The sequence below is a fragment of the Cladophialophora carrionii genome, assembly GCF_000365165.1.
Source record: "Cladophialophora carrionii CBS 160.54 unplaced genomic scaffold supercont1.2, whole genome shotgun sequence".
NCBI classification, from domain to species: Eukaryota; Fungi; Ascomycota; class Eurotiomycetes; order Chaetothyriales; family Herpotrichiellaceae; genus Cladophialophora; species Cladophialophora carrionii.
In genome coordinates, this window is record NW_008481827.1 from 144209 (window position 1) to 160065 (window position 15857).

Consider the following 15857-nt stretch of genomic DNA (forward strand, 5'->3'; position numbering starts at 1 on the left):
TTGGACAAGTTGTCTGTGAATCCGCATTATAAGCAGACATCCGCTCGTGTCCTCCCCGAAAGACAGACCCCTGGCTCCTCACTTTCCACATTCAAGCCTCCACTGAAAGCTCTTAGTGCCAAGATGACCGGTTACGGAGCATTGGCTGCGGTGATGGCCAACAACCACAATATCGAGGCCTTCAGGAGATTCGCCAGCCTGAACGTCGAGAACATCCTGCATATGCAGGCTGAACTACAGCATCTGGAGGCGGTGATCCATGAAGTCAGGGCCATTCCAGAGTTGAACAGCTTCGACCGGATCTGGATTGACAGCCCCGAAAACATGTCCGAGGACGACATCCGTCGAATTTTTGAGCGGTCAAGAACCCTGCTGGACCAATATCGTAGGAGACCTTGTGTCAGACGTAGCCTGAAACGACTGACTGATAGTGGAGTAGATCGAGCACTGTTGCAAACAGCAAGAATCAACTCGCTGCATCGACCCCAGAAAGAGAACCTCGAGCTTCGCAGGCAATGGTATGACGAAGAGAGTGGTGGCGATCAGTTTTTGTATGGCGTGGAAGCTGGCATATTCCGCGACTCGAGCATCGAGGCAGACATGTTGACTCTGGACGATCACATCGGACGCAAAGACGCACTAGCCAACTTCCTCAGCGAGAAGGTTGTGCCATTCTACCATCGCTTCGTAGGCTACAGACTTCACCGGTCAATGGCAGAAAAGGCGTTCGAGCGGACATGGGAGTACCGTCCAGAGACTTTGGTGCACGTTGGGAACGCCATATGCATGCTGCTGTCAGCCGTCATACCAGCCTCGTCCATTCTGGTGCTTTTCAGCGTCAAGAGTATGGGGGCACGGCTGGTTGCCATCAGCATGATGAGCCTGGTGTTCTCGTTTCTGATGAATATAATTGCTCAGAGGCGAGCTGATGTTTTCATGTCCACAACAGCATTCGCAGCGGTGCTTGTCGTGTTTGTGGGTTCAGCAAACGTGATGGGCAACTGATGATCGACGCCCACGGGCGCGCACAGCTACAGCAGAAATTCCCCGAGCGGTAGTACAGTGACACCCTTCGAAGGCAGGCCGCCGATTTGGGGGGATGTCGTTGTCGGTATTGTCTCACAGAAACTGCCGTGGAAGGCCCAACATGCAGCTGAAGACTCAAAGGGACAGACGGGAGCAGGAGTCAATGGGTTGGTCGGCAGAGACACGGATGACTCGGTGGCGGTCAGCCCTCTTAGATGTGTATGGTGCACGGGGTACTGTGTAATGTAAGCTCCGGAAATCAAACACGGTGCACAAACTGCCGGTGCCCAGTATCTTGGACGCGCGTTACAGTAACTCGTTGTTCAGTTCACGAGGCGGAGCCTTCCTCAGTCGAAGCGGATATCAATTCCGTCACATCCTGTGATTGATACGCAGGCGGCCTCGGCATTGGTCGGCAGGTGAGCAAGGGAGAGAAACATTTGGCAGTGCAGCCTTGACACCTGCTTTGAAAAGCAGCAGAAAGTGATGATGGCCTGATTCCCGGCTGATCCTGGAGCCACGCATGCCACGGCCGCTTCCTCGTCTGATCACGTGCCATGGCACCGGAATTTCCTTCTTCCGTCACAGCTGGGACATGATCCCAGCCGGCTTGGCGCCATCGCGCGCTCTCAGAGGCTGGGGCTTGTGGGCGGCACCAGCAGCGACTTCGGCTAAGCAGTCGAGCTTCCTGGCAAGTCACAGCGCGCGGTTGAAGCATGACAGAGAGTCGCAGTGAGCTTGGAGGAGCTGCAAGCTGCCCCAACCTCGTTTCTCCGGCTTTCGTGAACTGGTGAGCTGCTGCGTTGCCCCTCACCCAGTCCTGCCAGTCTCGCACTCCTCCACAGCCCTTCTAGAGAGCTCGCTCTCAAGCCTCTACTCGTAATCAAGGGGCCTGTCAACGGATGGTCCAAGTCTTGCTGCATCATGATGCACTTCGGCACCCTATTTTTCCCATCTGTCCTGCCCTGAACGCCCCATCCCGCCTCTCAAGCTGCTGTTCCGCCTCCATTTTCCTCCCCCTGAGTTGCTTACTAGCTTAGATCTGGGTCCTGATTCTGAGCCCCAGCTCTGACGTTTGGCCAGCAGCTCCCCAAGTCTCCCAACCTCAGCCGTCTGCCGCTCCCCCCTACCTCGAATACATTCCTTGCGGCTTCCTCTCTCCTTTGTTCCCGCAAGTCGTCCATCTCTACTTCTAGTTGTCGTCCTGGACTCGCCCCAAGTTATCATCCAGCTAGCCTTGATCTACACCTACCCAAACACTTGACCTCTCCAAACACTATGGCACCACCCAGAAGGCGTCGAGACGAAGAGGAAGACGACGAAGAAGAGGAGCTGCAAAGCTTGCCCGACGACGACGAGGAAGAAGAGTGAGTAGTCCGAGCCGGCCGATCCTCTTGCAGTCTTCTTGTCTACCTGGGATCGCAAGATCGCGCATAGCACGGTTCCCTGTACCTTCCGCGCCATTAGGCGCCTGTCACCGCCTGCTCTGTGTGCAGCTCAAATCGCAGACCGGTGCTCTTCCTGCCAGACTTACACTGTTACACACCTGCCCGCTGACTGCCTCGTCCCTCGAAGTCTTATTGAAGCCCATTCCCCTGATTCACATCGCTGACAGCCTTACTAGGGAATATGTTTCGGACGAGGACGAAGATGTGAGTTTCGCTGTTCCCTCATAGTCCAATGGCTTTTTGATCAGCCAGTGGGCTCCGTCAATATAAGCATGCTGAAATCACTCGCAGGACGAGGAAGGCGACGAAGACGACGAAGAGGAGGAGGAGGCTGAAGCCGAGGATGACGAGGAGCCCGCAGTTGAAGGTAAGATGCGTTCCAAATGACTCGCAGCAGTCCGGCGAGGGGGTAGACCATCGCTAATATCTCACTGGCACAGCTCCACCCAAGTTGAAGCGCAAAGCCCCTGAAGATGACGCAGAACCAGCAACGAAGAAAACTAAGCAGGCCGAGGACAACGGCGAAGAGGTCGAAGAAGAGGAGGCCGAAGATGTGGAAGGAGAGGATGATGAGGATCAGGAGGGGGAAGAGGATGAACCCAATGTCAAAACAAAGGTTATCTCGGGCTCTGAGCCCAAGAGCGCTGCCGCCACGGCTGAGACTGAGGACCTCGACGACGAGGATTAGTTATGGATTTTCCTCGTGGGTGGCTTCGTTGGCCAGTAGTTGCGAGAGACATAGAGACCAAAAGTTTGTCGGCAACAAAGGGCGGAGTCCAAGTCCCGCCTAGCCACAGAACAGCTGCACTTTGCCCTCGCGGCACCTTCAATATCCTAGGCCTTCGCAATGCTGTCTCTTGGGCTCGAGTCGTATCATGATCTGGGACCGATGTAGTGACTTGCCCAGCTCAAGCAGCCAAACACTCAACGCAGTCTTCACGTTGCACCATAAGAAGCCGGTACGAGAAAAGCGATTGCACCGTGTTACAAATGACTCGATCCCGAGTTTGCAACTCATATCATTTACCCGGCCTTGTCTTGGCTCGATCTGTCACGTAGCCACGTTGCAACATCTTCTCCCATCGCTAACCTCCTCTTCATCTCCCAAAACGACTCCTGCATTGCATGATCAGTGGCTGGGGAGTTCCAGCAAAATCAATCACTTTGACGATATGCGCTGATGCGTCCTTGCCAGTCTCATCAACTCTTGGGCTACCATCAGGATCATCTAGGTCCTGATCTGGCAGAGCAGTCCTGCGCGTGTTCACTTCCTCGGCCACTGGCATGGCAGCGAGCGGCGGCTGAAGCGGCCGCTGGTGGCACGCTCTAACATGCTGATTCCACTCATGCGCTAGATGAAAATGACCTTCCAAGACGAATCTACGTCCTCTATCATCGCCGACATGATCTGCACAATCAATACAGTCTCTGCATAACCACTTCTTCTCGTGCTTCAGGCAGCCAGCCAAGCTGCGCGCTTCGCTGCGGAATGCGAGTAGTCACCGTCGTTTTCACCCATGGATCGACTGGTACCTCGATCGAATGCTATCTCCATGCAAAGGCCGACAGTAGGGGCGCGGCTGGAGATGCTGCTATAAGATTGCATTTTGTGGCAAGGACCTGTCAGCGCGAAGCTCTGGGGTAAAAGGTGATATAAGCCCCGAATCCTCATCTTCCAGCCAGAGCACCTTTCTACCATTCCCCTCCAGATTGTGCTGCGGCTCGTCGTGATCCGTGATCGAAACACATCCGACTATCATGGCCTCGCCCAAAGTATGGTTTATCACGGGCTGCTCATCTGGTTTCGGGTGGGAGCTTGCACTCCTCGCTCTGAAACGAGGCGACAGGGTCATTGCCACGGCTCGTGACGCCAGCAAGCTTGAAGCTCTCAAGAGTGCCGGTGCAACCACTATGGCGTGGGATGTCACTGCTCCATTGGCGGAGCTGAAGAATGCCGCCGCCGAAGCACACACAGTCTATGGCAGATTCGACTACCTGGTCAACAATGCTGCCTACAACCAGGTCGGGAGCCTGGAGGAACTGACGTAAGGCTCTCCTGGTCGCTATACTGTTCAATGCCTCTTCTGACACTCGACCAGGCCGGAGGAAACTCAGGCGCAATTCGCCACGAACGTCTTCGGGCTGTTGAACACGACGCGCGCAATTGTCCCCTATATGCGAGTACAACGTGCAGGTGTGGTTGCCAACTTCTCGAGCGTTGCTGCTTGGGTCGGATACCCAGGTGTCGGTATGTACTGCGCATCAAAGTGGGCAGTGACCGGCCTTTCGGAAACCCTGTACCACGAGTTGGCGGACTTCAACATCAAAGTCTGCACGATCGAGCCTGGCTATTTCCGGTCCAAGTTTCTCAACCCTGGCAACTTGTTGAAGAGAGAAAATATGATTCCGGACTATGAAGGTACCGCTGTCCGGATGGGGGAGCAGTCGATGAAGGACTACGACAACAAGCAACCTGGTGACATCAAGAAGGGAGTCAAGGTCATTGTCGATGTCCTCAGCGGTGACTCCGGCCGAGAGATCCCCATGAGATTGGTGCTGGGCCAGGACGCGTATGGAATGATTAAAGCCAAATGCGAGGACACCATGAAAGGCTTGGAAGTGTGGAAAGACCTGACTTGCTCAACTGATCTAGATGAGCAATAGAGAGCGACAGTTTGAGCCTTGAAGACATGGGCCCGCCAGCGAATGAGGTTAACCGCGGGACGTTGATCATAGTATTATACACACACCGCTTCGAGGGTCCCCTAGGATCTTCGTAACGCTGCCAGAGACAGGATCGCGAAGGATGTTGGATCTTTGGTTTTCTCGCCAACAGTTTCACGTCATATCATCCACATGTCAAGGCCGGTATCTATCATGCCTCCTATTGTGACAGAGCGTCGCTTTGCTGCTATGCCCGTGACCGTGACCGAGGCCGTGGTCGTTGCGCCTCTCGGCCTCAAATATTCACCCTTTCAGGCGTCCTTCCCTTTCCTGCACCCCAGTGTCAGAGGCAGGATGACAAGGACTTGACTTGCCCCAGCATGGTTCCGCATTCGTGGAATCTTCCGCTTCTGCTCACGCCCCCATGTATCCACCAGGGATAAAAATAACCGACCCTTGCTCGATCCTTTACCGAAAGCTTGATCACACCTGCCCCTTCTAAGATAGTCTAATCCCCGTCGCGTTGCATGCTCAACCGTCGCGATGTTCGTCGTACCCTATTCCTCCTTTGGTATATGTGCACGGCATCCCTCTTGCAAGCCCTGTTGTCTTACGACGTACATCACACAACCTGTTTACCCGCCGCCGCCGCCGCCTGGCTCTCGAATCCTTCGGCAAATCCCTCGCCCTCGACGCCTTGCATATTTGACACCCTTGTAGCCCGGGCACACGAGCCCAAAAGAGGGTTTCGCCGTATTATTTGGAGTGCGGACCCAAATATAGAATGCCGGTAACCGTACACTCGGGTCGAATCCTTTCGTGCTGATGGCCGAGAGTCGTCATCGTGCCCCAGTCGACGAGGCTGAAGGAGGGTGGCTCGCAGACAGCAACAACACAGAACCCCCCTTTTGCGTGACCACTGTCCTTTGCCACTGCGGCCTCCTTTGCCTTCCACATTTTCCTCCTGCGAGGGATCCTACCCTTGATCAGTCAGTCCGGACGAACGCCGCGCCACGGCATTGCACATGCACTCGGCCGCGCAACAGATGCTTACCAGGACTCCTGGGTTCGGGCGGTCGAGACCCACACATATCGTATCGACGGCAGGGGGTCAGGCAGCACGCTTCGTCAGTCGAGTTACTGTATACACACTCGCGATTGACGTATTGTGGACCTGCCGTGAATATACGAAGTACGTCTCCCATGGTGTGCTATCATACCGGATCGGCCACCTCTCCTGTGTTATCAGTACACAAACCCGCTGTACTCGTACTCGTACTGTATACGTATTCACTAATCTCCCTTTCTCCCCTCTGACCATCACCTCACGCGTACACTTTACCCCCTATGGGACGAAACATACGAGGAATTAGAAGACTGGAGTAATTCTCATCCCTCGTCCCACCGTCTCTCCTCCTCCTTTTCCTCCTCCGTGCCACTACTCTCCCTCCCTGCCGGTTTGTTGCATGCATACAGAGTACTCGTATTCACAGACCAATGCCCCCCCCTCCAAGTCAGCCTCATGCTGGGTAAACTTTAGTACTGTGTACCACCACCGTACACGGGAAAAATCCAAAGCAAGGCTGGAATCGCACCCAGAGCGCATCGCACGCACGCACGCGCGCGCGCACGCAGTCACGCAAGCCGCCACCCGCCCGGAATGCACGCACGCACACACGCACTCATCCACCAGTGCTGACCATTCTTTCCCGATTGCCCTTCCTCACTCTCACTCTCAATTCCCCTATCCCGGTACCTCGTACGAGAAAGGTAGGTGCTAACAAGTACCGGACTACGAGACTGCAGCTTACGTTACATACCTAGGTATGTACTCAGTATGTTACCTACTTAGCTAGGGTAGGTAGGTAGGTAGGTAGGTTAATCCTGGACCCCTGTAGGCCCGTCCAACCAATGAGCCCGAGAGTTGCCAAAAATCTAAATATAGACACAAGTAACTACAGTAGACCCCTTGCCGTTGCCCTTGCATCGATCTGGGAAGGGAGCGCTGTATGGATACACAGTACTCGGTACTCGAACCTCGCTTGATCAGCCCGAGTCGGAGCCGGATGATACCTCGTATGCGTCGTATGGGGTTGTGGTGTTCTGCTCGTTGTGTATGTACATACCATGTTTACGTAGACATACACAGTACAGGGGTAGCGCGGGGGAGTCCTCTATCCTGTGGTACTGTGGTACTCACTTGCCTAAGTACTGTCGCTCTCTACTCTCTACTCTCTACTGTCTAGGTCGAAAGCAGCATTTCAGTGAGCGGCCCGCATCATAATCCCATGGTGATACGAGTACAGTACCATCCCATTCCACTCCGACGTACGCCGTCCGAGGCTCTGTAAGCTGATCGCGTTCAATGAGCGCGGTCCGCCGTGTCAAGAATCATTCGATCTGTTTCGTCAATTTTTTTTTCTTTCATCGCTCGAATCTTCTACTGACGGCAGGATACTGTAGTTGCTCAGACGTTCCAACCTCTCTATACTTCGTACACCGTCCTGTGTACTGCCTTGTGTCTGCAAGTCGTGAAAAATAGCAGCGCCCCGTCTGTAGCGTGTATGTATGTAAGCAAAGTATGTACTGTTCATGGGGCTCGTGCATCTCATCATGCAGGCATGCTCATTGCTGGTTGCCAGCCTCGTCAAGAATGGCACAATCAAAACATACAGAGCCATAGACCAAATCAAATCAAGCCGCCAGATAGGGTTTCGCTGTCGAACCCTCCGTCCCTCCCAGCGACCCAAAATCCAAATGAAAATGCCTTGGTCGTTCTCGCTTGCGCTTTTGCTTAGTAAAATGACCCAGTCCAGTTGTGCTCTGTACTCCGAATCAAAAGGCCGCTCAGACACAACGCTCAAGTGCTAATGCTGTACAATCGGTGATCTCGTCGTAACCACCAACGCCAGTGTCAGTAGTCCATCCAGTCCGCATACGGCGGGCTCAAGTATTCCGCCTTGGTGAAGAAATGGCCTTCCTGGACCTGCAGCCCTTGGCCGGCTAGTCACATGTGCACGGTCTGGCCCTCGTTCCCGAACGCGTTCTCCATGAAATTCCAATCGATATCTCCTGAATTCAGCCTTGGGTGCGGGTCGAGGTTGTATCCCAGCAAGGCCGTCCTCGTGTGCGGGTCGACTTCGGTGCTCCCGAAACTGTGCTCGGATCCGCCAACAGGGAATTGCTGGCCAGGAAATGCTGGGAGGAAGTCTTCTGTCGAGCCGTGCGCCGTTGGTTCCGAGTACAGGCTGCTGCGCATACCGGATTGCCATTGCATGGGCGCGACGAACGAGCCTGGTGTATCGGGCTGGGTGTATGCGTGGGCCAGGGAAGAATTCGACAGAGCTTGGATCGCGGTCGGTTGAGCGAGGTCCATTTGGTGGCTGGTGGGCGTGGGGATGCTGAATTTGGCGTTCGGTGGCGTGGACGAATAGCTTCGTCGGACCCCGCCTCGCTGCGCCTTTTGGCGGTCTAGCACGGCTTTCATTCTCTTACGAATGATGGCGTTGCTGCGCTCGAGCGCTGGCATGGTGTTGGCCGTTTTCTGGAGCACCTCCAGGAGGAAGTTCAGCCCGTTCTTTTGGGCCACCATCGCGGGGTCCTCACCAGGTTGGAATTCCCGTTCGAACCGGAGGACGGCGATCGTGGCGGCGATGTAGACGCTGTAAGCGTTGAGGTAGGAAAGATGGGTGAGTCCGAATGTGTTGGCCTGTAACACGATGAGATCATGGATGGCGCTTGTTGCCTGGATGCACATCTGCCACGATCGTGCCGGTCCGGGAGCGCTGGTGTCGCGTGCCCCCAGAACCACCGGCCGGTGCAGCAGGATAACGGTCGTGTGGTAGAGCAGGTTAAGAGACATGATGTGAACCGGCGGAGCCAGAGATGGCATTTGGTCCGGGTTGATTCTCAAGTGCGGCGGTAAGGAGATGAGCCAGTCACGCAGGTCGCGTGAAAGCCGCACAAAGGGAGCTTCGCTTGCTGCCTTGGCTTCGGCCGAGTGTTCCTCCTCTTCCATCTCCCTTCTCGCGGCTGCTTCAGAAGAATATATGCTGTGCATCAGATCGTTCAGGATTACGCAAAGCTTGCACAACTGGCGGAAACATGAAACCACGTATCCGGGACAGGGGGGATAATTGGGCATATTTGCGAGTTCTGAGGTTGGTGTCTCCCCGTAGTAAGGCGCCCAAAGGTCACTGTCGCTGTAGTCGTCCATGAACGTCAGCGGGACTTCGTCGGTGGCTGGAGTAAATCCGGGCATTCGCCCCAGATAGAGAGAAAGGATTTTGTCCCAAGTGTAGCAGCTCCAGAACAGACGTTTGCGGATCTCAATGTCTTCGGGTGTGAGGCTTTTTACCAAAGCTTGCAGCTTGTCGCTGGGCAAGTGGATTCCCAAATCCAATGCCATCCGGAACGCGATGCCTGAGAATGTCCATGCTTGAGAGGAGCGTCCAAACACAACCTCGCGGGCAGACTGCTGCAGGAGGGCTTGAATTGTGGGAACCGAGCTGTTTCGCAGGATGTCCATGCCGAGCCCAAATCGCGCCTCGTCTGTCATCTTTTGCATAAACTCGCCCGGGCTCATCGAGCTGCCCATAGGGCTGTGCTGGGTTAAAACCCCTTGATATTGATCCTGGTATACGTCGTGGTTCAAAAATCTCGAGCTGTGCGCATGCATCACCTAGAGATTGCGTGGGTTAGTGAGCTGCATGCAGTCATCGATCCCGCTATACGCTTACCTTCAGTAACGTCTCGGAAAAGTAAGGCGGGTCCTGCGCGCCTGGGGTATTCAGATCGACCATGGCCATGCCTCGTGTGAATGCAGGCCTGTACACAAACAAAAATAGCGGGTGCATCCAGCACCAATGGTACTTCAATAATTCGTGGGATATCTCTTTTGGGACATTGGCCTTTGCAGCGCCGTTCGCTATTGCGAAAGGCTCAATCTGCCTTTGGTGGGTGGCGTTCAGGACGAGGTCTCGCTTCACACGCTGATCCTCCTGGGGATTGACGATGTAGTTAAGGTGCGCAGTTATAGGTGGTTGATGTCGTTGATTTGACGGAAATTCATGAATCGGCGAAGTTGAGTTGTGGAATGTTACGCCTCCGCTGTCGTCCACGCTGATGTCGGCTTCCCATTTGACATGGCGATTCCGGAGTGCAAGAGCTTGGCTGGAACTCTGGGAAGCGGCTGTGTCGCTGGCTGGGGATGCTGACGGTAGTTTCTTTTCATCATGCGAGACGGCCTACCGAACCATGAGTAACGCTGGGCGGCACAGGACGAAGGTTCTCATACCTTTGAGAGCCAAACTTGAGTCTTGGCCTGTCGCAGCTGCGACTTCAGCTCTTGGATCTCTTCCTCCAAAGATCGCACATAAGCGAGCGACGGTGGTTTATCGTAATGACAGTCGTCTTTGTACGCTATGCACCTGCAGAGCGCATCAGCTGAAATTCTCGGACCAACTATGTCGGGAAAACATACGTCGTGCACTTGGGTGTCTTCCCGTCGCATTTTGACTGTCGCCGTATTAGCCATTGTGACCACAGCAGAACCTCGATGGACCACGATCTCCCGATCCATCAAGCCAGCGGGGTTGTCAGTACCTTTCGCCTGCGACAACCAGCACACGTCGATTTGCGGTGTTTGGACTTGGGCTTCTCTTGGACTTCGACGGGCATTTTCGAGGGAGACGAAGGTCGTTCCTTGTCAGACTGTGTCGAGAGTCGTGGTCGCGAGTCAAATTGAAGTCATGGCCAGAGCCTCGTAGGGCAGTGAGCCGACTTTGAATGGATTTCTCCTCACGAGACGATCAGATTTGGAGAGCAGGACTAGTATGTCAGCGATGTGCCACCCCTGGCCACAGTCAGGTCGACGAGGTACTCCGTACAGCAGAGTAATTTTCTCAGACGCACGCGGTCGGGACGCACGCACGTCTGGTTCTAGCGTCATGCGAAGGCGATTGTCGGGAGCAATGCAAAGCTGCATGGATAGCAGGGGTCTCCGCAGCGGGATCACGGATGGGCAGTTGGCTAAAGCATGGACCGGATGCGACAGGACTGGGAAAGGAAAGACTCCATCCCAGTGTGAGTTACTTCCTTTCTGGAATGGCAGACCTCGTATGCCACGTCTCGAGAACCTTAAGAGTGACAGGGGGCAGCTTAGTCTGAGTTCGGGCTGGTGGGAGGATGACGACGTCTCCAGCGCTGGAGCACGAGATGGGCAGAAGGTGTTGGGGCAGTCACTGGCAGAGTCGAAGCCACAAACAGTACGCAATCTTCTGGCCAGGGCAGCCCAGCCAAAAAGGTGGCTGCATTGGAAGACTTCGGTCGATCAGGATCTGATCGAAGCCTGAGCCGTCTCGCAAGCGTGCACCAGCAGTCGAAGGGCCAATTTCGAGAAAGTCCAGATCAGGGCATCGACCACGCCGCTGTAAGATCGAGTGGTTCCCGTGCACGCTTACTCGCGGGGATAAGCAGGGACTATTGCCGCTAGAACAGGGGAAAGACCGGGTGTCATGACATTACCTGCATTAGCGGGCAGGCGTCGCTTCGAATCAGAGCGTAAAAGCACTTGAGCAGTTCGGCGTCCCAAACCATACGAATCTACCCATCTTGAATTTGGGAACAAGACGCAGCGAGAAGCACGAGAGGCCGCGACAGACAGTTCGAGAAGGATGGGTGGTGGGAAGTAAAGAGACTCCAGGCACGCCGAAGATGGTAGGTGGTAGGCTTGGGCGGTCAGGCAGGTCATAGCCTATAGACGGCAGACGCCAACCTTGGAATCTGCGCGCTGTTTGGAGACGCGGCTGTACCGAGTCCCGGTGTCTGGCGCACCTTCTGATAGCGACTAGGTCACGAAAGGGCAGGTGGTGGGTGACTGGCCAGCGCCCTTCCCCCAATGAGGCAGTAGCTCCCCACCAAGATCCAGAGATCGCTGCTACGTGGTCGCCTTACACGGCCTTGGCCGGACGGGGCATCGGGGACCAACAGCGGCGCATGCCTGCCTCGATACCTGAGTACAGTAGTAGGCTCGCCAGCATTCACCATTCACCAACTCACCACACCCAAGCACTCTCAGGATCATTGTCACTGTCACCATCACCATCCCTAAGCTCAGTTTCTGCGCTCCATACTCCGCACTGTGGTGTAGACAATGGCTGGCCGGTCGCTTTGCCATCTCCAGCTCACCTACTCCGTACCGAATCTTCACCGGATGTGTCGACGGCCTTCGCGCCACGAACAGTCGGTCAGCCCGCACAGCAGAAAACACGCTTTAGGTTAGTCGACATGGCCTGCAACCGACGGAAACCAGATTCCTCGACCTCTCATATCGTCGTATATCCTTATGCTCAGCGTGCTAGGTATTTTGGTTTTGGTCGGTATTTCATTGGAAGCACCCATGCATCCTCATACCCGTACCCGCATCCCTCGTTCCAATGAGACCCCTGCATGCGTCCTGCAGAGAATCGCTTGGATTTCCGTGTGGGCTTCACCACATCTGCTGCGATGACACACTTGGGATATTCTCTACTGGTCCTCTCGATGCCGCTTTCACGTCCTTGCGGAACCGCAGGTCGATCCCTAACTTCTTTCTTTGCGCTGGAACGAATACGGAGCGCGAGCCAATCGAGATACTGCCTCTACCCCAAGTATAGCATCGGTCAGCACTCTCTTCAATATAAGCACTATGTGCCTCCGGCTTGCTCCAAGTCCAGAGACCCAAACGTCTGGTGTTCCACCTTCCGTGCTGCCACGAGGAGGCTAATGTACCAACGAGTGAGCTGCGACACCTGCCGTTCAGGGCGATGATCGATGCAGTAAAGAGGTCCGGCACGCATGTCTCCCATCAAGGTCGGTCAATGCCTTGGAGAACCCCGGTCGGCTTTCGAGCCTACGTACTCCGTACTAGCTTTCGAGCAGCATATTCGGAGATTGAATCATCGACTTCACAACCGCAGGCAAATCCAATTCGTTCTTTCGTTCTGTCGGCCACAGTCTTTCAGGCCGCGGGCAGAACTATCAGCCAAAATCAGCAGCGCAAGCAACATCGGATATTCATTTCAAACACTGACATGACTAATCCTCGGGAGGGATCCCAGAGACGGCGCTGATATCCGACACTAGACAAACCTACCCTTGTCGTTACAGGACCCTTCGACGACATGGCTCAAGGTTCGAGATTGTTGCTGCTGCATGATATCAATTGCGCCCTCCAAATACTCCACAATCGCAGATGGGTCTGCGAGTTGACAGTCGCGCCGAACCGTCTTTGCGCGGAGAAGGTACTGAATGGAGGTCCTGATCGCTCGCAGGAAGGATTGTCTCTAAATTTGGCGCGCTCAACAGATTCCATAAATCCCGCTGCGTCAGATGTGCACTGTGCATCTTACCTCTGGCTTAGCAACGAGCAGCCTGCATATCAGGCAGCTCCACAGGCGTTACAAATCAGGTGCGAACAGGTATGTCATGGTGTTAGGTTCTGAGACTCAGCCTCGAGACTTGCGAATCCGTCTTGTGCAAACATGCTCAAACAGTCGCGTCGCCTGCAGAGTTGTCCCCTCGAGTGACCACCTGTGACGTCCTTGTTTTGGAACGAACCTGGAGCCACAAGGATGGTTGTCAACTTCGAGGCAAGGCCGTTCACGCCAAGGCAGAACAGCCAGAGGGACGGTGGAATGAGACACGGCCGACCATCGCTCGATGTATAGCCGATATCCGGGGTTCATCGAGGGACGGCGCCGTCGAGGCTTGCGCTGACCCTAGTCTTTCGACAGGCCACAACAGCCTAAATTACCCCTCCAGACATGTAGGCAGATTTGATCCAAAGAACCGTGTGCAGACGGAAAGGGAAGTTAGTCGTGGCCGTCAGTCGAAAGATATGTGCCTACTTCCAAATCTCCAATCGTGGCAAGCGAAGACTGTCGAGGCATCCAGTACCGGATGAGTATCTCAAGCGACAGATGCACGTTCTAGCTCCGTGATGTCTGTCTCTGTGGGCTTACAGTAGTACCTGCCATCGAAGCAGTGCATGAAATCAAAGATTCTGTTCTTGCGTTTTTCCACTATCTGTTGGATCCTGTTTCACTAAGGAGCCAACTTCGCCTGCTTCTGTTCCTCCGATGCCAAGGTCCACATCGAAGTCCTGACAGCGAACAGCTACTCGCAACAGCTTCTGTGATCAAGTGGCTCAGTCAACTGGAAACGCCGCCTTCAATGGCAATCTGGAATCTACAAGACGTGATCCACATGCTCCTCCGTAAGATGGCTGCTTTAGGCGAGGATGGAGGCAGAAGTTTCCTACCTCTTTATACCAGGAATGGAGTTCAGCAACATGCTCGTTTCTGACCATGAAGGGAAACGCCATGATTACCGGTGCAGCCTCCTCGTTCTTACCCCATACGGACAAGGTCTTATAGAATTGGCGGTCCATGAAGTGCGAGGCCCTGGTCCAGAGGTAGGCTTTCGCGGGGGAACAGTCTTCCCAGAATCCGGTGTATCTCGAGTCCTCGAAGCAGGAAAGATCCAGCACGCCGGACGCAGCAAGCCATGTCGGCGGATCCAGATCCCTGCTCCGGTACCGCTGACAGGTAGGGCAAACTCCCAATTCCGTGCCTAACCGGCCCATGCTCCGTGTTACAGTATACCACTTGTGATATTGTTCCGAATCCAGGGGCTTGCTTCTGTCGACTTAGCTCAAAGAAGTGTCCTCGGCCAGGCGCGGATCGTTGAAGACCGACCGTTTGAGCAGGGCGAGGGTATTTCTGACGAGTGGCCCTCCTTTGACGTGGTGGTCAACCTCGACAATGTTCAGGGTTTGATATTGCAGCTTACGGTCCACACTGGAGGTGGGGAGCGACTCTGCCAACGTCCGCCATACAGCTCAAGCAAGCCATACCCAGTTCCTCATCCACCAGGAACCTCGTCGTCGGTACAGTCCATATGCGCATCGGTCGACCCACCAGTACTCCGTAGATACCTGATCTACTGGGCCTCCGGAAAGTGGCCGGTCAGGTGCTAGTCACGGTCAATCGCTTGCCGGCCGCGTTGACCGCCGACGAGAGCTTCCACGTACATAAGCCTTGCTGGGCCCTTGTGGTTCCAGCCTGCTGGGTCGAGAGTTCTGACCTGGGTCGCAGATCGTAAGGGAATCGCCTTGTCTGCAATATCAGCTGAGAAAGCTACAGTAGCACGCGAATGTGCTCCCCTTTTCGGGCAAGAGCTGCAATGAGGGCAGAGTGAGCCAATTTCTGGTTCCCTGAACCTTCCCCTCAGCCTCTGTCTAGGCTTCCGACCAGCCTTTTGCCCTCGAGGTGAGCATTGTTGCAGTGAGTGTGAGTAGAGTGTCACATGAAGTTCTTTTGACAGTCAGCATAATTTGACACGAAACTTCGACAACCGCACTTTCGGCATATTCCGGGTACATTTCACTTCAGTCGAATCACTCATCAGTCCGTCCTCAGACCGGGCGATCGTCCTGTATCGTGTCCATTTTCAACACGAGCTCCTGTTTCCTCTTTGTCGTCAGCTGATTCTGCCGACTCTCTCCAGGCTAACAGGGATGATCCTGACATTCTCTGGGCCCTTCGGTTGGGGAAGCTTGTCGATGTTCCAGCCCTATTTTCATCTCCAACTGATCTCCGCCACGCCAGTTCTTGTTTCCTTCCACCTTCCAGTCGTCCCCGGCCTACCGTGCCCACATTATTTTCCCTAGACCCCCCC

The 15857-nt window shown here is 54.7% G+C and overlaps 4 protein-coding genes across 4 annotated transcripts; 3 read left to right on the forward strand and 1 right to left on the reverse strand.

Annotated features, from left to right (window-relative positions):
• Nucleotides 1-123: 123 nt before the first annotated feature.
• Nucleotides 124-1005, forward strand: G647_02121 (uncharacterized protein; the record flags this gene model as incomplete). Its single annotated transcript, XM_008726472.1, has 2 exons — nucleotides 124-385; nucleotides 440-1005. 2 exons carry the CDS (start codon nucleotides 124-126, stop codon nucleotides 1003-1005), a joined length of 828 nt encoding a protein of 275 aa, XP_008724694.1.
• Nucleotides 1006-2304: 1299 nt separating this feature from the next.
• On the forward strand, nucleotides 2305-3162 carry G647_02122 (uncharacterized protein; the record flags this gene model as incomplete). The annotated part of the gene is made up of 4 exons (XM_008726473.1): nucleotides 2305-2393; nucleotides 2651-2678; nucleotides 2766-2841; nucleotides 2915-3162. 4 exons carry the CDS (start codon nucleotides 2305-2307, stop codon nucleotides 3160-3162), a joined length of 441 nt encoding a protein of 146 aa, XP_008724695.1.
• Nucleotides 3163-4232: 1070 nt separating this feature from the next.
• On the forward strand, nucleotides 4233-5138 carry G647_02123 (uncharacterized protein; the record flags this gene model as incomplete). Its single annotated transcript, XM_008726474.1, has 2 exons — nucleotides 4233-4519; nucleotides 4574-5138. 2 exons carry the CDS (start codon nucleotides 4233-4235, stop codon nucleotides 5136-5138), a joined length of 852 nt encoding a protein of 283 aa, XP_008724696.1.
• Nucleotides 5139-8145: 3007 nt separating this feature from the next.
• On the reverse strand, nucleotides 8146-9946 carry G647_02124 (uncharacterized protein; the record flags this gene model as incomplete). Its single annotated transcript, XM_008726475.1, has 2 exons — nucleotides 8146-9819; nucleotides 9878-9946. 2 exons carry the CDS (start codon nucleotides 9944-9946, stop codon nucleotides 8146-8148), a joined length of 1743 nt encoding a protein of 580 aa, XP_008724697.1.
• Between the last annotated feature and the right edge of the window lie 5911 nt (nucleotides 9947-15857).